Consider the following 22,435-nt stretch of genomic DNA (forward strand, 5'->3'; position numbering starts at 1 on the left):
TTCAAATCTTTTTCGTTCTATTATAGAAATTGATATCATTGTACCGTCTGTTTTTAATAGACTCGGATTCGTTGACGGTAAAACAATTTAGGTAGAAGTGAAATGAATCCAGTGATTGCGTATCAAATTTCATCGATATTTTGTAAAAAATTTGTTTGGAAATGTATCGATGGATATAGTGAATTTCATAATAGCAGGGACAAAAGAGAAATAGAATAGGACGAGAGAGTGTGCCTCGATTGAGACTATCATTTTCCGTGTACGTAGTGAAAGGTTATGGGTAAACAAGCTTGATATTATAAATGAAAAGAGATCTTTCAATCAACGTTCAATTTTTTAAGATAATAATTCATTCCACAAAATGTACAGTACCACACATTTTGAAATGGCCTGTTATATACTACCTACGCTATAAATATGATCTATTTACTAATATCTTTTATCCAACTTTTACAAAAGTTCAAATGAACCTGTTCTGATCTTGCCAATTTGATTCAAGTATCAAGATACATCATTTATCGCTTTCCTCTATACGTAACTGTATTTTTCATGATCGTTCGAAAAGTTTTTTCATCAAATTTTAATAAAAACTCGATAAGGAAACGAATAGGATGAGTAAACAATGAAACTACAAGCCACATTTTCTTCTTTATTCTATTGGGTTGGCAACTAAGTGATTGCGGATTGTGGTATTGAAGAAACTTCTCGAACGATCATGAAAAATACAGTTACGTATAGGGGAAAGCGATAAATGATATATCTTGATACTCGAATTAAATTGGCAAGATCAGAACGAGCTGAATCGAACTTTTGTAAAAGTTGGATAAAAGATATTGTCATTAGGTGGTATTGGCAAAATCCGCAATCACTTAGTTGCCAACCCAATATTATAAATCTTATTTCACCTCCGATTATCTCGTTTAATAAATTACCACCACGCGTTTATAAACGAAGTTTCACGGAACCGCGTATAGACACTGGTCCCAGCAGTTTGATTGACCAGTGTCTTGTCATCAGTGACTGACAATGAAGCGAGCTCTTTTATTCCACGAAAACGCGCCTCTTTCCTCGCAGATACTAACCCTCGTTTAGACCTCTCACGGAGTCACGAATTCAAACGGCATGTTCGCTCGTTTCCTGACCGTTCGATGAACGTTGAGTCGATCGTTTTGGATGGAGGTTACGGATGAAGGTATTCGTCAATCGCTCTATACGACACGCCAATATCTCGTCGAAGAGAAGAATATCGATAAAGGGGCGGATAAATGAATCGCGATGTTTTTTTTTTTTTTTTTTTTTAGAAAGAAATCACACGTGATCCGATCAATCGTCCCTGATACCAATCTCGTTTCTCGTTTTCTTGTGAAGTCATCGGAACATCTATTTAAGTTACTGTACGAAGTATGTCAGAATTAATGCAAGTGGTACTGTAATTAGGATGATATTACAACATCTGTCCACTTTAACATATTAACGCACGTATTATCTAAATTAATCATCTTCACTTTCTTTTATTAATTCTTCTAATTCATTAACCAGGTAGACGATTAATAAATCCATTTTCAAGAAACGAATCACTCTCTTCTATAAGCTCATTTATCGCAGTGTTTCGATTTATGGAGTTGTTCAATGTGGCTTCTGGCTCATATAATGAAATACAGTATCGACCAAACGATTCAGACCAGCACGTATTATGTATTCTGTAGAACGTAGGATTAGTTCGAAAAAGGTCAACTCAGGATTCTGCTATCTTGGAGAACTCTTTTGTCAAAAATTCATGAGAGCAAAGGAAATTGCTGTTGTATGTATGCTATGCTCGAAAGCGTAAGTTCTCGGAATGCAGTGACGCGACAACCAAATATTTGGATCAATGAAGTAAAATTCGAAAAATGGTGCACTATCGTTAATTTATTCTTCGCTTTTCAACTATTTGTTCCGTATTAATTTAGCTGGCAAGGTTCGCGCTAAAAATCGTGCACCAGAATCGTTAACTTGGGGATATGTAACCTTGAGAAGAAAATAATCTAGATGGTATAATGGCAAAAGCAATATAACGTATATCATCATACATATTACTTTCGTGCATATGAAATTTTATTTGTGGAAAGTTTAATCGTATTCGAAATTTTGTCAGATATTTGGTTAATATAAGCTGGTTAAAGGAGAGGAAAAAATCCAATACAATGCACGGCTGTTGAATATTTAGAAGATTTAAAATAAAGTTGTTAGAACTTCATTATTCGACGTCATGAATCAACAGGATACTGGCGTAACTTTTTTATGAGTTTCGACTTTGAAAGCGTATCGTAACAGCTGCTGAAAATATAAATTCACCGCTTGAAGAAGCTTATGTAAATGTTGATTTGTCGAATTCAAGAGTCATGATATTACGTTGGAAGATAAGTCGGCAGAAAAGCCGGAAAATATATCGAAATGCTATTTTAAAAGAGATTATTGAAAATAGTCCACGATAAGCAACAGAAAAGATAATGCGTGGAATGAAGACAGAATAAGTAATGGAAGCATTACGTGAAAATTTTGTAAAATCCACTTACCTTTTAGTGCTTTACTTCAAGAAATTGTTAAAATATTGTTACGGTAGAAATTATTCATCGGAAACCTTCTTTTATTAATCGTTAATTTCGTTTCATTATTAATTACGAGGTGAATTATTAAAATTATCTTCGTTTATTTCATAAAACGTATCGTAGATCCTTTGTATGCACTAAAATAATTAAAAAGAACCCTGTAAACGTAAAACCTGAGTGTCAAGAATTGCGTGCAACGTAAAACTAGTTGCAAAAAGAATCTATGTAAAGTTAAATCCCCAGCTTTCAATCCTCTATCCATATAGCGAGAATGGAAAAAAAAATTCCGAGATTTTTCAAAAAGTTGCTTTGAACTTTGCAATACATTTACTTAAAAAACTATGGAAATTTAGCACGAAGTTAACACGCGAACGAACAAAATCTCTGACTGAAAATTTATACAACTATCCACAGAATTCTCTCGTATGCGCATTTTTCCGCAATTTTCGGTCATATTAAAACGAGAACGAGCTTTGGATTAATAACACATACACGTATATGCGGTTAGACCAAATAATATATTTATTAAAACTCGAATGAAACAGCAGTTGTAAACCGTATACAGTAAACGATGTCGAGAATTTGCCGCTTAACGATGATAAAATTAACTATACAAAAAATAAGAGATAGGAGGTGTTGCTGTAGGCGTTACATGAATCGGAGAGGAAATGGCCATAGTATTTTTCCCGTGTTGCTTCTATCAACAGTGAACTATAGTGCGTAGCGTGAACGAATGATCCGTGTTGCGTCGATAGAGCCACAAGAAGAATTTCTGCCACACGCCATTTAATCTTCGGTATATTCGAATGGCTCTGGGGGTTCCGCTTCTTGCTCTTCTTCCGGATGAGGGCCATAAGCTGGAACATAACGACCATAATCGAACCTAAAGCGACGATAAGCTTTCTTGAAAAGCGAATCAATTCGGCGAGCGCTACAGACAATCGACTGACGACAAGACAGTAATTGGCTTTCCACGATAATTTTTACAAGCAAAGAAAATTTGAGACGCAAAGAATATAGTCGATGAGTTTGACTTCCAGGAAGCTCATCTATCGATTAAGAAATTCCATGAACGAGTTTCTTAGTTCTGAACGTTGGAAAACCGCGTGAGACATTTTGTGGGCAAAATATCTACCTTTTGGATTTTAGAAAGTTCTTATTCGCGAGACAAATATTGAAGTTCGCTTTGCCTGTTTCGTGTGAAGGTTTCTTGACGTTTATCGGTGCGAAATTTTCTTCCGAGGAACAGAAGAGGGAAGAATCTGCTAACTTAGAACTATGTCAACGAGAATGTGAATAAAGGAGAAATGTAATTTTCAAAGTATAACAACGTATAACCTGATAACCGTGGAAGACGAGTTAACTCGTCAATCGAATTGTCAAACTCTTGGGCAATTCTGTCAAACATTCGTTACATCAGACTTATTCTTATGTTCATCGTTGTAGATGTTGTTACTCGTGATAAACAGTAAATACGTTTAAATTGGTATTTCACGAATGTGTATCGTTATCGTGTGTGTTCAATCAATTTCATTTCATCCTGCTGAAATAATTTCCATTTTGCTACATTTTCGATACGTTCCAACAGAAACGACGAAATAAATGTATTCTTCGTTTAAATTCTTCTTTAACTGCGTTTCCCTAATGCGTAACTTAACTTATATATAAAGACAGAAATAAATGTGATAATAAAACGATTTTCTCAAAAACTTAATGGCCATTTTCGGTGTCATCGCAGAGAAACAATTTCTTTAAAACGTATCGACTTACCGGCTACTGGTTCCACGAGTTCCTCTTCGGTATCCGATTGAATGTGCTTCACCATGACGATACCGCCGATCTGAATGTCCTTGACAGGCGCGTAATGACTACCCTCTACCAATTGTATCACTTTCAGCTGTTGTCTCAGCACGCGAGCCGGATTCTGAAGGATCTCGAAGTTAGGCTCAGCTTCCTTTTTCTCCTTCTCTGTCGTTTTCTCGCCCTCGTCCTTGCCCTTCTTCTCCACTTTTTCCTTCGTTTCTTTCACTTCCTTCGCTGGCTCCTTCTCTTTCTTCTTCTCTTCTTTCTCCTTGGCCGCCGCCTCGACAGTCTCCTTCGTTGTCTCTGGCGGATCCTGCGATTAAAAATTAAACGACGAAAATAAAAAAAAGAAGGAAGCAATTCCAGCCTGTAGAAGCATCGTTTATCTGGCTTTGCGGCGAGTCGGTGCGTTAAGAGATTGGTCTTCGCTCTAGGAAAACGGATGACCCGGAGAGATAATCAGTTACGATTATCTGGAAAGAAAATCGTGCAAGGAGCGGAGGTAACATCGCATAAGCGAGACGAGTGGAAGGAAAATTGTGAAGAGTTCTGAGATTTATCAAAGATATCTGCGAGACTGTTTGAGGGCTTAGTGGAAAAGTGGGATACAAGTGCATCGTTTTTTAAAAACCAGATAAGCACCGAAAACCGTGTACGAGAGGTTTATTTATCCGGAACTTTAAGCCTTTAAAAATACATATAATATATCTTACGTATTTTAATATCTTAGCACTTTAATATCTAAGTTTAGTTTCGTCCACTAATTTCTCAACTTCAAAATTTCCCCACTATTTGTGATCCCCTCTCTCAACCTCTCGCTCGTGACTCTACGAACCCGATCAATGTTGACAATACGACAACCGCTCGACGACTGAACGACGAAATATTCGAGAAAATTGTTCGAACTCACCACTTCCATTTTTTCGTGAGAATCGCGAGCACGCCTCTCGGATTCACGTCTACGAGCTCTGGCAGCGATGCTGAGGACAGCGGTCGTGATCTTCTCTCTTTCCTCGCGTTTCTTCTCTTCGAGAGGCGCGGGATAGGCATAGACGCTTGGCCTGGCGTTCGAACGAATTTCCAGCTTTGGCATCTTTAGTTGAGCATTCAGAGCGATTATACAAGTCGGAGTAAAGGCCAGAGCCAAGCAATGGGCCAATGGGAACCAATACCAGTACTGGGTGAATACTAATGCACCGACCACTGCCAGCATGTTCGTGTGACCTGTTCTTGATTGCAGCGATACCGTCACGTTTCGGCCACCTGGAACCATTATCATTCTTACGTACAAGCGAATATTGAATATGCAAATTCATATTTTTATGAGCATCGAAGAAATGGGGCCTAGCCAAAGATTCTCTTCGTTTAATAAATAAATAAATGTATCGTAACTCGCGAGATATCCAACTATGTCGCGGCAGTTTTTCAAATGTTTTCTTTCGCGAAAGATATTGAATTGTTTTGTAGCGGCACGTGAGTCATCGGACGATTCGAATCGGCAGTGACTCATATTATTGTGCCTTAGAGCGTCAACGTTGTTTTCATTCGCGAGCTTCAAGAATAAACGAACTCCGGACAAAAACATTATCGCCGTTGTGAGTTATCGTCAACAGGAATCACATTTGAACTTTTTCTAAGTTCACTGGTCGATAGAAATAGACGAACATGTTCTCTAGGTGGGAGAGTGTTTAGAGCGACGATTACAATCGACGAACACTATTTCTGTACTCGTACTCGAAGTGATTTTTAATATACACCGACTATTATAATCTTATCGCTCGTCTCTTTAATAAACTAACGCGTTTAATACCATCTCGGTTTCGTCACGCGATATTTCCATAAGTAGGTATTGTCTTTGTAGATATGTTTTGAAGTTTAGGATGTTCTCTTATGATATCGTTGGGTTATAAGTGATTAGAAAATAGATCGCTTAATTTCAGAATCCTTCAATTCAATTTATACTCTACGCCTTACGTCGTCGATACGAACATGTTCAAGATTGCACGTTTAATACGTTGCGACCTAATGCAATAAATAGCGGACCTTTCGTACAGTGTGTGCGTTCTGTATATTTTTGCAGTCTTTAACCCTCTCATAAATTCATTAGGAACGCTCGCGTTCCATTAATAAGCAATTAAAAGATGTTTAAATAATTGCTATTGCCTTACCTGCAGACGATAAATTACACATTTGCAGGGAAAACACGGTGGACAAGTTAATTAGTTCGCCTGCCTTGATCAAATTTATGACCCAACTTCTTCAAGTGTAATTCCCTAGTTGAACTATTTCGCTCCATTATTGTTTAAAATAGAGATAGAGAATCCGTTTCGCATATATTTAGACTTTTAGTGGCAATAATACATTTGCAATAACAATGCGCAATTGCTACACGTAACTCGTACAACTTAAGTCTTCTTTCTCGTTCCATTGTGTACCACGATACACTAATTAGTTTCCTTTATGAATTATTAGGTTGCCCGAAAAGTTTCTTTCGTTTTATGAGGAAATAATAGACGTACAACGTTTTTTCTTTTATATTATTTTCATACGATCCATTTTGTTCTGTTGAGATAAACACCGCGACATTTCACGCATTTGGTTTCACGTTTGTACGAAGCTGCACTGTTGTAAAAAACGCGAAAGAAAGACACTCTCCAGACAACTTAATATAATACTTGGAGTACCTGTACGATTCTCGAAGTCCAATACGTAAAACTGCCACATGGGTTTCACGTTTTAAAAGGAAAATCGCCCCATATCATAAATTTTAATAAATTCCTGTATTACGTTAAAAAAGAATTGCAATATTTCTTTCGAATAATATTCTGCTCGAGACCTTCCATTACCAAAAAAAAAAAAACTATTTCTTCGCGTTACAAAGAAACTCGTAACTCAGTTGTTCCACGATATCGAAAGCATCGGAACTGAAAAATAACCTGCACTGCGATAAAACAAATCCGCAATCATCCAGACACATCGAACGTATCAGACACTTCAAAAGGAAGCGATCAGCTTGTAACTTATCCCTCAAACAACGTCGCAACAACCGACGCTGCAACGATAAACGGAGAAGTTTCGATTTCGCTATTTCCCGTCGACGAGAGGACAAGCTTCGTAATAAGAACCTTTGATCGTCCATCTGTATTATATTTCCGTGCTAAGAAGACTTATCGAGTATCGTCCAATTTCACCCTAGCCCTTTCATCGACTGATTCTTCGCCGAATTCTATCTCCCTATCGTTGGTGAAATTTCTCAAGTTTGAGAAAAATCGGACCGAGTCGTTGCCTACACGATACGTACACTGAGGACTTGTACGCAAATCCATAATTTTCACAGCATAATTAAGCAATTAGAATCTCGATAGAACATTGCGTTAGCTACCCGCTATCATAGAGAGCACTATACTTTGGATATTTTATAAATTCTCTCTAATTACGCGCGCATTTGTACGTTGCGCTTTCAAGTTCAAAAGCGATTCGAATTCGTTGTGAAACAAAGATGAGATCGAAATTTAAGTAGACCGCGGATAGCTTTGCGCCTGTGGGAGATTTAAGAACGAAGATATATCATAATGCTCGCTATAGTATTTAATACGCAGAACAAACCTCTGCTCGCGTTTCATTTCTCTAAGTGCGAGCATAAAAATCTGAATTTGCACGAACATCCGCGATCTAAGATGACGGCAACGAAAGAGAATGAACGTCGTTTCAAAACTCACCAGCGTCGATGATACCCTGGGCCAAGATAGCGCCGAACTTCGCCATTACGTCCTCGTGTTTGTCCACGACGACCTTCGCGTACAACGCCCTGAAATCTTTGACGCGGGCACACGTCGCCTCGGTTTGCTGGATCAAGATCATCGCAGACGCGATCAGAGCACCCTGACGAACGAAGTTCACCGAATCATTCGTCATAGGGTCCAACAGGGCTATGGCCTCCTTCAAGCCTGTGCCAGCGCACGCTATTCCCAAGGCCATCGCTGCGCCGTATCTCACGTGAGGATTGTAGCTTTCCGCCAGCAACGAAACCACACTGGGACATTGCTCCGGTGTTCTGCAACAAAAATAACAAAGCTCTCCATTAACTGATTTATATACCGGATGAGAGATGATGTATGGTTCGTTGAGATAATGCATTCGCGAGATGCATCGATCATACAGTTTCAAGGTTGTTTTTGACGTAATTGCATGGTTTGGATGGAGCTGTTAGGTCGCGAGGAATCTATTCACTCTGAATCGGGCCGAATCTCGTCACGAGCGAGTAGACTGCGAGGAATCTATTCGCCGTATATTGATGTGAATCTCGTCACGAGCGAGTAGATTGCGAGGAATGTATTCGTTGCGAATCTACGGTGAAATGGAAACGTGGTTGTCCTTTGATCGGGCTCACGGGCATTTCGACGAGAAATTTGGAAATTCGTGGATTACACGGTTCAACGTAACGCGAAGATAAATCGAGGCGCTCGTTGCTAGCACCGTGTCTTAGTTGCGAACGGAATTGCAACGATGTTTACGACATTCGAGGTAATAAAAAATCTCGGTGTAACACAAAGGTAGTAAAAAGATTTGCGGGGTTCCAATTAATCCTTAGATCCTTAACAGATACCACGAAACACGTAGAAACATCCTCCGCGTCGTTTTTCATATATAATACGATAATATAAAAAAATAAATAAATAACCAAACTGCTAATAATGCAACTTCTCTTTATCAAAGAAAAAAGACACCATAGAAAATGGATTTTTCGCAAATTCAACATGGAAAGATGAAGTTAAACGCGAAATGTCGCGACACTAAGTGCATAATCCTGTATACCGATGTTTCAGGAAGACGACTCCGTGCTGGTGGACGGCGCGTGTCAAATACCGGATCCTCTGTACAAGTTGATCGGCAGCATAATCTGCTTTTACATACCACTGGGCGTGATGTTGCTTACGTACGCTTTGACAGTCAGACTGTTGGCGAAGCAGCAACAGAATATAGGAGGAACTGCAGGTTGGTCCTCCGGATGGCTGGGTGGCCCGCAGGGCCCACCCTCGGGAGGTTAGTGTATTATCAGGTACACTGACCCACTACATTCGCGATTCCATCGTTCCACGACACCCGTTTCAACGCACTCCGCTCATATCACGTACTGTTTCCTTTCTAATTTCTAAATTTCTCGTCGTCCCTTTTACACGTCGTCCGATTTTCTATGGTATTTTACGTTTACGTTATACGTACAGAGAGGGGGGGGTCGATGAAGAAGACGTCAAAATTTTGCTATTATCACTCGGTTATCTACCAAACGGAGAAATAAATATCAATTTACGAAAAACGTTCAATTTTCTATCATCCAAGTCATCTAAATTGTGGTAAAAATTATTTCAAATGTCCACTACGAACGATCCTACGCTCTTAATATGGCAGAGCTTTGAGAAAGATGTGGAAACAGACAAAAATGATATGCTTCGAATATAAATTTCGTTCGTTACTTTTTAATAAACATGAAATTAATTCAAGTCTTTTAAAAATGTATTCGCTCGAAAATAAAAAAAAAGGTTCTGACAATGTACGCAGAAAAAAATAAAATAAAATAAAATAAAGACTGATTAACAAACATTTGAGTTGGATTACTTATTCCGAAGTATACTAGGCGAACTGTAAGATCAAAGATAGGAAGATAAGCGAGATGCAGCATCACGGTGCTTTGACAGGTTCTCGGAAAGTTCGCCCTCTTTAACTTCCAAGCGTCTAAAATTCCAATATTTTTCTATACGTAGAAGTTTACAAGGGTTTTGCTTATAATAAACGCGTTATTCGCAAAAACGGGAACCTGTGCAATTATTTGTTTCGAGAGTGGAGAAAACAGATTGAGCTACGGCCAAGAAAGAAGTTTTAATGCTTATAAAAGGCCAGAAGTTTCTACGTGACTGCCTGTTGCTTATGGTTAACCGATTATGTATTTCGAAGAAGTTGGCCGACTGGCTGCAGGTTATCGATTTTCAAATGGAACTATCGAATCGATCTACCGGAGAAGAAGTAATTCGTAGGAGGAAAGTTTATGTAACTCCTTTCTGTCCTGTTATTTACAAAAGCCTCTGGAAATTCTTCGAACGAGCAGTAAAGCAATGGAATGTGAAGTGCTTCTATAATGTCGGTATTAAAAGAGAAAGTTCGTGTATCTTGGGAAGTTCGGTTCGAGCAAGCGAACGATGAAGTAAAGGAAAGTATTAGATTTCATATTATGAAGTTTCGAGATTGGAAAGTTCCTTAAAAAAAAAAAAAAAAATAAAAAAAAGGAGAAAAAAATTAAAAAAGAAAAACGAACTTGGCGAATTTTTCAGTTTCTTTAAACGTACGTTACGAGTGCAATGAAAATTAATATCGTTTGAAAATGACTAGAAAATTAGTAAAATTAACAGTAGAGCGATTAAACGACTTGTTAGATATCAAGACGAATAAAAACAAGACAAAAATGTTGTATTAACATGTCATAGATGTATCGAGTACGAGCTGAGGATTCGAATGATACACATCAATTTTCTATTATTTTTCATAAGATAGTTTCTTGTATTTATTAACGCGAACCTTTATTTATTACTATAAGAAGAATTTGAAATTACGAAAACATATTTTGCGGTAGAGATCGAAGCTGAAACTTGATAATTACGAAGCTAAAGAATACCATTTTGAAACTGTTAATTCAAACTGTCAAAGTTCTTATTTGCATCGCCGTAACATCGCTGTACTACAAAAATATGAATTAACATAGTAAATACGGGAAACGTGAATTAATAGGAGAAATACGGGAAATATAAAGTACGAATTAATACGACACACAGCAAGATGATATTTATGCTGCATATTGATATTTACGGGCTAAGTTTACCGAACTAACATTTCACTTGTCGGACTGATTCGATAAAAATCCAATAAAATAAATATTTCAATTTGTCGAATAAAAGCTATGCTTGGCTGTATCGTACGGATGTATTTTCAATGTAAATCTAAATTACCAAGCTGTCAGCAATATCGTCGAGCTTTGCTTTTCTTGCTGTTTGCCATCTAACGCGTGGAAAAATTTGCAAAATCGCGAAACCGGCGAGCACGTTGAATTCCGCAGTTCGTCCCACTGCAAACGAATAAACGTAGGCGTAAAAAGACAGAACGTTACGTCGACGATATTTCATCGTTTCGAAGGGAACGCGTCGACGTTCGGCACGTTCGCGCGTCGACGAATCTCTAACGTCAAAAAAAATCAGACAGCTTCTGCAAAGCGATAATCTTCGAGTGAAATATCGTCCAGTGGTACGTGACAATAGAAACGAAAGATAGAAAATCGAAGGTTTATACTCTGACATTTAAACAGTCTGTCGTTTTAATTGCTATTAATAAATTGCATTCACAGGTATAAACAAAATGTAAAAGATAGTATTTAAAGGGAAACAGGAGGAAACATGAGAAATAATGCAGTAACAATCAAAGTAATAAAATAACAGAGGAGATATTGCAATTTGTTTTATGAGAGTCACGCAACAATATAAAATTTCCACGCATCCTTTGTCATTATTACGGGTTCGTTCTACCTACAGCGCCGGCATTGCGTCATGAATCATCACCCCACGTTCCCCTGATCAAATATTATTAACCGTTTTCCTCCATCTCTGACGCCAGACATCATTTCCATTTTGCTCGTCCACGTGCCAGAATTATCCCCGACAAACAAGAAGTTTTTCCTCGCGTTTCAACGAAAGAATGAAATGTCAAACTTACTTTCGAGCATTGTCTCGCGGACTCCACACTTTTTATCGCCCTTACTCCGGGTCTGAACTTAACAAAGCGAGTTATCGCGCTGCTTTTACAGCGAAATTTTAAAACGAAGTGTTCTTTAATTGAAAAAAAGGAAGAAAAAAAAAAGAAAAGAAAGGAAGGTAAAAAAAGGTGGCGTTGAAACCCGACGAAGAAGATATCTTATCGACGGAAAACTTGGAAGCTTAGCGATCGTCTTAGATTCTCCGCTACAATACAAGTTGTATAGGGCGATCGTAAATAACAAAGATGTTAGTTTCGCGAGCAAAGAATTTCCTCCACCTACGTGAGAATTACGCAACGATATTTCACTTGCGAGCTACAATTAAATTAACTAAATGCCAAAAATTCTTGTCTGTCCGCTTCTATTACGACGAATCATCCTTCCAATTTTCCATTAATCAGTGCTGCCAATAATCGACCATTCTGTCAATCGATGTTAGCCAAGCTCCCATTCACGACCACACACTCACAGACAAAAAGACAAGGAAAAAGGAAGTGGAATGGAGAGGAGGAAGAAGAAAATGAAAATGAAATAAGAGAATCACGAGCAAAAAGACGATAAAATCCTAGCCGATTTCGTCTGATCTCGGATCAAAGTCGGAACCGATAACAACATTTTCGTGGCGAAGGGGCGATTTTTAATCAAAGCCAGAGGGAATCGAACGGAACGTAAACGCGAATAGCCTCCGTGTCGTTCGTGTCTGTCGGGGAGCTTGCCGAGAGAGGGTATTACAGAGAATTTCGGTGTAATCCGGCAACGTTTCCCGGCCTTTGCCTTGGCGCGATTCGGCGGAGATTGCGATTAAGAGTTCTATAGATTGGCCGGCCTCTTTGTTCGACGGCGCAGCTTCCTTCGTGAAAGAAATTAAACCCTTTCCCTTCCCTCGAGCCGTCCAAAGTGAGATTCCGTTGTCACGGGAAAAAAATGGAACGAGCTCGTGAGAAAAATCGTTTGTCGAGGGGACGCGCTAATTACCAGCATCAGGTCTCTAGGGAATTTCTAGGGAATTTACGTGTTAGCTACACGCTGCTTTCCTCGGTTAAAACGTCCTCTTTAATATCTTCTTCGTATATTAATATTTTCGTACGTTGAAATTGTTGGTATTTTTAACATTTTTTCACTACGACAAGAGAAAGTTCCTCTTGCAAAGTCATTTTAAAACGAATTTCAAAAGAGCTTCGTTAAATCTCGTAGAGTCGTGCGAATTCGTACAATTTCAAAAACGACTTTAATTTGTCGTTAATTATTCTCCTATTACGTGGAAAGATCTTTGGGAAATTTAGTTTAGAGATAGAAAAATAGAGGCTGCACTCTTTAGAATCAGCTCAGGCAGACTCGTTGTACGCTCTTTTTTATCTCACGAAGTTACAGTAGTCCGGAGATTGACAATTTTTCTAGAGGAAAAAGGAGAGATTTCTGTCGTTGTTGAGAAAAGTCTAGAAAATTGCAAAGAACGCTGGAAAAGTTTCGTGAGGCTATGTGGCGCAAATTGGGACGCAAAACGACGCCTCTTTCGACTGAAACATTTGCATCGGCCGATTTCACTTGCAAATTGATCGTTCGTGTTTTGCAACGTGCGCCAAAAGTGTCGGTGAAACAAAAGGCGCCGTTTTAAGAACTGTCAGAAATCAGGCCGCTCTAGATTCCTTCGAGTGAATCTATAATACTTTGGTCAGGTTTTAGAACAGTTAATCATCTATATACAGAATTTAATTTGATTGTAGGATAACTACAGAAATGCTTACCGGTTTTTAATTTACAGTTTAATTTACTTTAATCAAATCTGGTTTCAAGTTTAACGAAGTTTAATTCAAGAGCTCACTCTAATGTCCCCTCTGTAACTGCAATTCTTTTCGATCGCGAGAAAGAAGATTATAATTAGTTACAAACTTTACGATATAATATTACATTTATTGAAAACGTTGATTAATGTAAAATGTTTTCCAATTTAATAAAAGATGTAGATACGTAGCTTAGATTAGGAAAACGAAGATGAGTACGGTTTTCAAATAGTCGTGCGCAAAACCAGATGACCTATTCCTTCCCTTAGATAATATTTCTGCAGCAACGTATTGCTTTAAAATGCATACCAACTGTTTTTCCGAATCGAAAGAAGGAAATTAACTGTCAATCCCTGCTCCACGTTGCACAGTTTCGAGCTTCGGGAATCCTCCATTCGTGGTTATATCGGACGAAATAAATTACAAATCTGGCTTTGAAATATGTAGTGGGTGACACTGGTATTTTCGAGCCAAATGAATGCTGTGTTTCAGTACCAAAAAAGAACGATCGATGCATCGGTTTCGAAACATCGTATATCGAGTCAGCTAATATATTAATATACTTTGATTGACGCGAAAACGAGAAACACGTTAAGACGAAACGAAGAAAGTGACTTTCTGAAGACGTTTCGTAACTTTAATAAATAGAACAAACGATTGTCTGCTTTCGTTATTGACCTATAATTCCAATCTTCAATTGCGAAGTATTCAATAATTATGCGAGGAAACTGGGGTCGATCTCGTTGCAAAGAACGCGTACCTTTGCCGATAAGAGAAAAGAAAAAGAAGACGTGAAAACGTCAAAATCGATTTTTTTCCATCTTAACCCCTTTTTACGAGAGCGCGTCACATTTATCTCGGGGAAGAGCGAACCGCCTCTTCCATCAGCGTTGAAAATGGACGAAGGATTAAAAACGATCGTTTAGCCCCGTCGATCAGTCGTTTGGCGCAACTCGCGCGACATTTTTCTTTGCCAATCGAAAGCATGGTGCTCCTTTTCGCTTCCTTCGGCATCCAGCGCCGCCCATTCGTTGACAACGATAAGAAATTTCGACGTACGCGAGGGCATGCAAATCGTGGCCCATTATGCACAAGTCGCGGACGTGACACGGTATGCTAAAAAGGACGCTTCCGAATAATCGGTCAGACCGAATTAATCGATACAGACACGGAGACACGGGATACAAAAGAGGCGGTGCAGTCGCGAGCAAAAATCAACCGATTCAGAAACGAAACTACAGAGGACTGTAGTTTCTGATCTCTTATTTTATCTCTTATTTTCTGATATCTTAATTTTCACCCGTCTGCTGAGTTTACGCCATAGCAGTCGACGATCCTTCTGCCACGAAACATATACGAGTCCTTTAGAAGCTAAATTGATCGCACTGAACAATTCCTCTGTCGATTTCGCGTTATCCAAGCACACAATCAGCACCCAACTCGATCATCATCATCACCTTCGATCGAGAAATCTTATTTTTCGTAAATTTATTAAATAAATAAAGATTTACAAAGTCGTAGACATCTACATGTCATAAGTTGGGGCAGATAAAAGTTCTAATTAGCCGGCTTTTCTTTGCATCCGTAGGTTTAGACAGACGAGGGACCTGGAAGCGGTTCCTGTTGAGTAAAAGCTCGGCCGGAAGCGGCGGTACGCCGCAGCACACTTCCGGTACGTCGACCGACACCGAGCTGACAACGCTGGACACCCACGAACTTTGGCTTCCGGAAAGCGAACCGCCGCCGTCGGCGATGTTCGCTCTTCACGCCTTTGGCGCCGAAATGCTCAAGTTATCCAGAGGTTTGGAGGGCATCGCCAGCCCTGGAAGCCCCACTCCTATGGGAACGCCAAGGTCCACGCCTCAACACTCGCTCCAGCATCATCAGCAACAGCAACAATCGCATCGGTGCAGCTTTCGACACGGGTAAGGTTACGATAGTATCGTATACTGCGAATTTCGCACCCATATTTCTACACCACGTCGATGTTCGATGTATGGAAACGCGAAGCTAGAATATCGTACAATACGATTGCACTGATTAAAGTACAAACCAAGCACCGATTCTATCATTTTACGTCATACTTTTCAACCATTAATACGGAACGTCGAATTTCAATCTTCGAACATGCTCTTCCACGAGAAAAGAAAGCCTCCGATAACCATAAACCTTGCACAAAGAAAGAAATTTTTCGTAGGCAAATGGCACGACATCTACAAACCTAAAGCAACATCAAACTCCATTCGACCTCGTACCACCTTAACACGAACCTGAAATACATTCGAATAAAATTGTAGAACGACCTGGAAGCGTCGATTTCACCGTAAATATAGAAGTTTTCTCAGTCACGTTGCAAGATAAAACATCAAACGATACTTCACGCTCGGCAGATCGCTTGGTCGATCGCAGTTTCCTTCGAGAAACAACTGTCACCGCGGCGAACTGCATCCAACTGGAAAATATTCTCCAGGCGTGAGAGTGCACGGGATCGCGATTCCGATTTACGGATGCTTTCCGTGGCTCCCTTCGGGGTACCCGTCGGAAGGAGCAGCGGGAAACGCGGCAGATTTACGAGGGCCGCGGAATATTTCTCATTCTCGCGTCACGTACGTTTTTTCGCGTCTCGTATTCCACGTGGAGATTGGCTGCGCCGTTGATATCTCGGATCGAACACGGTTTCACGAACTGATACCCCTGTCGACGTAGTCGCGATTCGAGTTGATAAAGCTGCCTCGGATTGGGAGAAGCTCCTTTCTCAGGAAAGTTCATCGAAGATTTCTTCGTGCTTCTCGTCTGAGAGATTCGCCAGTTTTATGGGCATAATTTTATTACGCGATGGGAAATTTTTATTCAATTTAATTTAAAGACGCTCGAACACGATTCTTTTTCATTTCTAATTGATATTTAAGCGTATCGCTAGTTGTATATTGTCAGGAGGCTACTTTCACGAGGTTTGTTACGGTCTACCGAATGACAGTTTGATAATTAAATCGCTCCTCTGAAAAAGATATTCTTCTCCTATACGAGTTCTTCTAAACGGCAATAAACAGCGTTTGACTAAAATATTTAAACATTTATGGCAACCTTTCACCGATACCTTGTGCTATAGCAAATGTTTTGAAATTTCGTTAGCGCTATAACGAAGCTTGGTTATCGTGATTAGTGTTAAATTAGATGGAACCTACGACGTACAGCAACGAACAAACCTTAGCACGCACCCTTCAAAATATTGTAATTTTTTTTAAATTCCACTAAACGGTCTGTTTTTTTTTTTTTTTACAAGTTAAAAGAATTAGTCTCCTAAACGATGCGTAAAATGGATTCTCGAAAAAATGTAAATTTCCCTACATACTAATTCTTTGCCAAATACATGTTTGCAATAAGTACCTTCCAATCTTCCACGTACATTTTCAAATTGGTTCCATATATATCAATATAGTCGTCGTCCTAACACTAATGAAATTTCAAAATATTTTACACAACACGATACAGCGTGTGCATGAAAATTTTCTGCGATACGCGTTCGAATACTTGCAGCAACACTTGTACACGAGATACCACTTTCAATGGGTCTTTTCCTATTCGAAGTCGACGTCGTTCGATGTTCAAGGCATCGTCGTCTAGGCTGATCTACTTCCAATGACGCGTAAGTGAAGATAGAGTTGGCCGCACAAATGGGGCGTTATTCCCGCCACGGAAATTGGCTATTCGTTACTGTTCTGGGCCCTACGGCTAACTGAACAGGGAATTCAGTTGGATGTTGCCGGATCGTGGAAACGTGGATGGGGAAAAATTCACGAGGGAATTTAGCTGAGATCGCTAGGAGACACTACGACGAAAGTTTACGGGAACGAGGAAAAGTGTAAGGAGAAAAGTGTTGAGTTTCAGATTGAAAATGGGATTATTTATCGAGAGATTTGGCGGTGAAGATGAATCGACGAATCTTTGCTCGAACGTCGCAAAATCGTCGTTATTGTTCGTCGTTGTTTAAATAATAATTTCTCGATTATTAATACGACCAAGTTTTTAAACTTCGTCGGTATAACATTTTATAACATTTCCGGAATATATTTTTCCCGCTGTAAATTAGCTTAGTCGACAGTTCAGCCGTTTTTATTCTTTTCGACTCAATCCTGCTTTAGAATTATAGTTATATATCGTTTGTATACTTTACATACATATATATGTATATACGAGCGTGTGTATTCGAAACACCCCTTCAACGTTTCTTTCGTCGATCTTTCTTTGCCATTTCTTCTGCTCTGAAAAACATATTCAAACGCAGTGCGCTAGTTTGCATTCTCTACCTCTGCATCTTACAATAGGACGAGACAGGCACAGATAAGAGAGAAAACAGGACAACTAAGCGGCACCATCGTATTTATATTCAACAAATTATTTCGCACAACATTGCCACGTCTATAAAATCACATAAAAATAGAAACTGCTAGTTAGAACACATTGAAGACGATCAGGATAAAATTATCTGATGACATAACGATCGTAGAATACGTAATATTATACGATAATGGTGTAACAAAAATAAAAAAAAAATAGATCCAGGAAAAGGCCAGGAACTTTAATTTACTAATTAGAAATAACGAGTAAAGAACCAACAGAATATATCATATAATAATACGTTTGACAACATCATTCACGACACAGCGATACACGGCAATATTCCTAAATTGTGATCAAAGGTGAAAAAGGCAGCTGTAGAAAATCGAAAAGCTTCGCCTGCAAACAATTAACCGGAAGCGAATAGCAAGAAAGGAAGAAAACTGGAAGAAATGAAGAACCAACGTTTGTCGGGAATCGCTTAAATCAATCTCAAGTTGCATTGCTGAAGAGTAGGTAAAATCTCTGGAATCGTTGTTCCACCAGCTCGTAACAACGTAACGGGTAATCTTAACGAATTCAGGTCAGTTGGAAGGAAACGAAGAGGTAATGCTTCGGGGCTGCTTCGATCCTCTGCTCGAAACTGTCGATCAAGGATACGAGGTAACTTGTCGAACGCGGTAGCGACGAAACATGCCGACGTGACCACATTTCGCCTGGCTGCGAAGCGGTCGCGTTCACCGATAATATCGCAAGTTCACGCTGCCTCAAGCGTTCTCGGCATGCAGACGTTAAGCGTCCTTCGATGAAGTATGGACCGTGAGACGGTTCGCTAATACTTCGCGTCACACCGGTCTGAAATATGTGGCTCTTGACCGCTATTGGGAATTAGGTGCCGTATTTGCCAATTATTAGCGTAGATTGCTTGCCCGAGGGATTTCACGGTGAAATATTGGCGTTTAATGCGGCCACACTTTTTACACCCAAAGGGCAAGAAAATTATCGGGCGAACTTGTAATAGATAGACCGCGTAGATATTCATGCAAATTCGTACTTTTACAAATACAATTAGAAAAACGGCACGTGGACATTTGTGTAACGCATTAAGCGTTGTAACGAGCAATATACTTTGCATATATCATATACTCTGGCGCGTTACAACGGCTATAGTTTCGCAAGCGTTATCGTACCACTTAACGTCGTATTATCGTGCAATAAATATTATTTATTATAGGATTTACAATAGCGATTAATAAGGCGCAAGTATATTAAGCTTCGTACGGTTTAGTAGAATAAAAGGCTGGAAACTGGTCGGTGTGGCAAGAAGCGCACGAAGCATGTTGCACGGCAAGAAACAAAGAATCCGTTTGCGTGGAATTAATTGAATCGTTATTTCGAGAACAATGATACGGACAGACCTTTTGTCTCTCTTTCTCTCGGCAAGAAAGCTTTGCCGGATGGATAGAAAAAGGAGGCTGCCGTTTCCAGGACAATTACCAGACACGACCAAGTTCTCCCGAACTTTTGGCCCTTCAAAGAGCTTCAAAGTGACGAGCAAAGCACGAAGCTACGACACGAATCCTTTGTGGATACGACTAAGTGCATTCCTTTATTAGAGTGCCCCAGGTAGGTAAGAGCAGTTTACTTAAGTGGCCACCGGCCCGTTTTGCACTTTGAATGCCCAGCAGCTAAGTGCGATCCACTAGCGAGGCCTGGAACCACCATATATAATGGCTTTCCTGGCGCGGAACGACCTTTCCGTTCGCTTCTTCCCTCGCCCTTCCGCCCATGTTTATTTCCTGCATTTTCCCTTTTTCAATCTTTTTAAATCATTCCCTGTTTTTTCTTTTTTTTTTTTCTTTTTTCTTTTTTTTTCACCAGTGACTCCGAGTTACGTCAATGGACGTGGTTCGTTCGAACAAGTGGCGAACAATTTGACGAACTCGATTTGACGCGATTCCGCACAACGTTTCGACTATAGTCGCAGATAAAATTCGCACTTTTAATTGCAAATGCTGCGAAACTTTACATTTCCCGATAACAGATGACACGACGACAGCTTGAAAGTTCCATTGGAAAAAACATTCCAATGACTTCTCCTTGGATCATCGACGTGCTCGTCTGTAAAACGAACGGGTGAATGCCTGCCATTGAAATATATCCGATCGAAGAGAAAAATGTGAAGTGTCGCTGGATCGGATACGTTCGCGTTTTGATTTTGCCACAAGCACTCGAAGCATCTTCAATCAATCGCGTTGGTCGAGCGAATAGGAAGACCTTGGTCAACGATCATTCAACGATCGATTTCGGTAACAATATCCTATTCCAGTTTCAATTTCGAAAGTGTTGGGAATCGTTCTATCAAGCCATCGAGCAGCTGAAAAATTTCTGCACCGATGTTTCCCCACCTGTCCCCATTTTTCATCTATTACACGCCATCCATTTCTCCACCAATCGACACCATTTTGCTTCAGAAAACTGTTATTCCTTCGCGTTGTCTTTCCTTCTAATAAGTGGTCGATAGATTTTTATGCAAATTCGTGGTTTCGAGAACGCGATTGAAAAAGTAGGGCAGAAAATTGTAAAATCGGTAGAAAATTGTTTTACCTATCGATCGTTACACGAAGTAATTACGCACTTTGGATTAGTTTCGACGACATATACTTTCGCGTAACTTGACATATATTTCTCAGTGGTTGAGTACTTCGTTGTCGTTCGACGTGTCTTTTCTCTCGATGCCTTGCTTCGAACGGTAATGCTAACGCTATTATGAAATTGATATCGTTGTAATGAAAGTTTCCCGTGGAATTTTAAAAATACGGAGAAAGTTATTCGAAGAATTCCTTGCAATAATCAGGCTTCCGGGAGAATGAAAAGCCGCATGGACTGGATGAAGAATCTTCGACGATAGTATTGTACAGTACATATTTCGTAATAGCCGGCGGCTATTATTAAATAACTTTGCCGGAGATATAGAAAAAAGATTATACGTTATCGAGATCTGAACATTCCTGTCCCGTATAGAGCAGATTCCCTGTTTTTACCCAATTTTGTATTACGAATTTCTTGTTTCACGCAAGACGAGGCAGATTATCGGAATATATCCGAAGCTTTGACAGTTCAGACGGCTTAATCTACTAAAAGAATATGATTCTCGGCATTCTCATTTTCCTTCTCGACAACTTTCTTCGGTTACGACGCGAGTATCGCCGGAATTTATCTTATCTTAAACTTGAAACTCGTTTCTTACTTTAAACTTCAAACTCATCCGAGTCCCGATATTTTTAAATTCATTCTCCTCCGCGTTTCTTTCTTTCGCCTTCTCCTCTCTTAACTTTAATTCCATTTTCAAGTTTATCCAGTCTTAATGCCAATCCATCTCTCCGTTTCAACTTTTCAAGTCTCCGAATTCATTCTTTTCAATTTCACTGCCACCTGCTTCCAACGTTTCGAAGTTACATCGCCGTTTCGATCATCATTTTCTTTATTTTTAATTTCTTCCCGTCTTCCTCCATTCTCGATCCGACCGAATTTCCATTCGACCCGAAACACGCGTTGACTCGATTCGACCGTTCGACGAACCTTCGCTGCGAGAACTTCGATCCCAACGTATTTCGAATTCCAAATTCGCTATCGGCCGAACAGAAATCCCGCACAAGTTCGCTCGCTTTAATTCCAACTCGTTTTCAATTCCAAACATACCGTTGGTCGTGTCGGAAGCCTTTGCGACTCCGCTCGTTTTAATTCTAATTCGTTCGAGACTCGATTCGTTCAAGAGCCACGACTCGTTCGAACTGGCGTTGCTCGCGATGAAACCGAGCTTCATCGGCGCCTTTGCCTTTGGTTCGTGGCATGCAATAATGGCTGGTTGATCCCCAATAATGGATAGAACGCGTCAAAAGTGGCTGGCGCAGCTGCGTTTCATATATGTCCGATTTATAGCGGCATTCGTCGGCCTTTTTCGTCGAGAGGTTGTACCGTTCCTGTATTTTTTTTTTTTTTTTCTTTTTTTCAATCCACGCGATCCATTACCGCGCTCCATACAGACAGGGCGAAAGGAAAGGAAAAAAATGAGAAGTTGGACGTAAAAATGCACTACCTTTCGAGAACGCTTTCCATCGGGATGGAAC

At 39.8% G+C, this 22,435-nt stretch overlaps 2 protein-coding genes across 2 annotated transcripts in view; one reads left to right on the forward strand and one right to left on the reverse strand.

Moving 5' to 3' along the window:
• Window positions 1-22,435, forward strand: part of LOC117234573 (5-hydroxytryptamine receptor 1A) — a 111,454-nt gene that overhangs the window by 85,917 nt on the left and 3,102 nt on the right. The window contains exons 3-4 of the mRNA XM_033495942.1: window positions 9,218-9,434; window positions 15,556-15,892. Of these exons, the coding sequence (XP_033351833.1) occupies window positions 9,218-9,434; window positions 15,556-15,892 (554 nt within the window). The remainder of the gene's footprint in view (window positions 1-9,217; window positions 9,435-15,555; window positions 15,893-22,435) is intronic.
• LOC117234572 (26S proteasome non-ATPase regulatory subunit 1) overlaps window positions 3,283-22,435 on the reverse strand; it is a 93,497-nt gene continuing 74,344 nt past the window's right edge. The window contains exons 11-14 of the mRNA XM_033495941.1: window positions 8,111-8,445; window positions 5,302-5,654; window positions 4,359-4,704; window positions 3,283-3,445 (exon numbers count right to left, since the gene is read on the reverse strand). Coding sequence (XP_033351832.1) covers window positions 3,375-3,445; window positions 4,359-4,704; window positions 5,302-5,654; window positions 8,111-8,445 — 1,105 coding nt within the window. The 3' untranslated portion in view covers window positions 3,283-3,374. The remainder of the gene's footprint in view (window positions 3,446-4,358; window positions 4,705-5,301; window positions 5,655-8,110; window positions 8,446-22,435) is intronic.

This window comes from Bombus vosnesenskii, unplaced genomic scaffold (genome assembly GCF_011952255.1).
Source record: "Bombus vosnesenskii isolate JDL3184/JDL3185 unplaced genomic scaffold, Bvos_JDL3184-5_v1.1 scf7180000013305, whole genome shotgun sequence".
NCBI classification, from domain to species: domain Eukaryota; kingdom Metazoa; phylum Arthropoda; class Insecta; order Hymenoptera; family Apidae; genus Bombus; species Bombus vosnesenskii.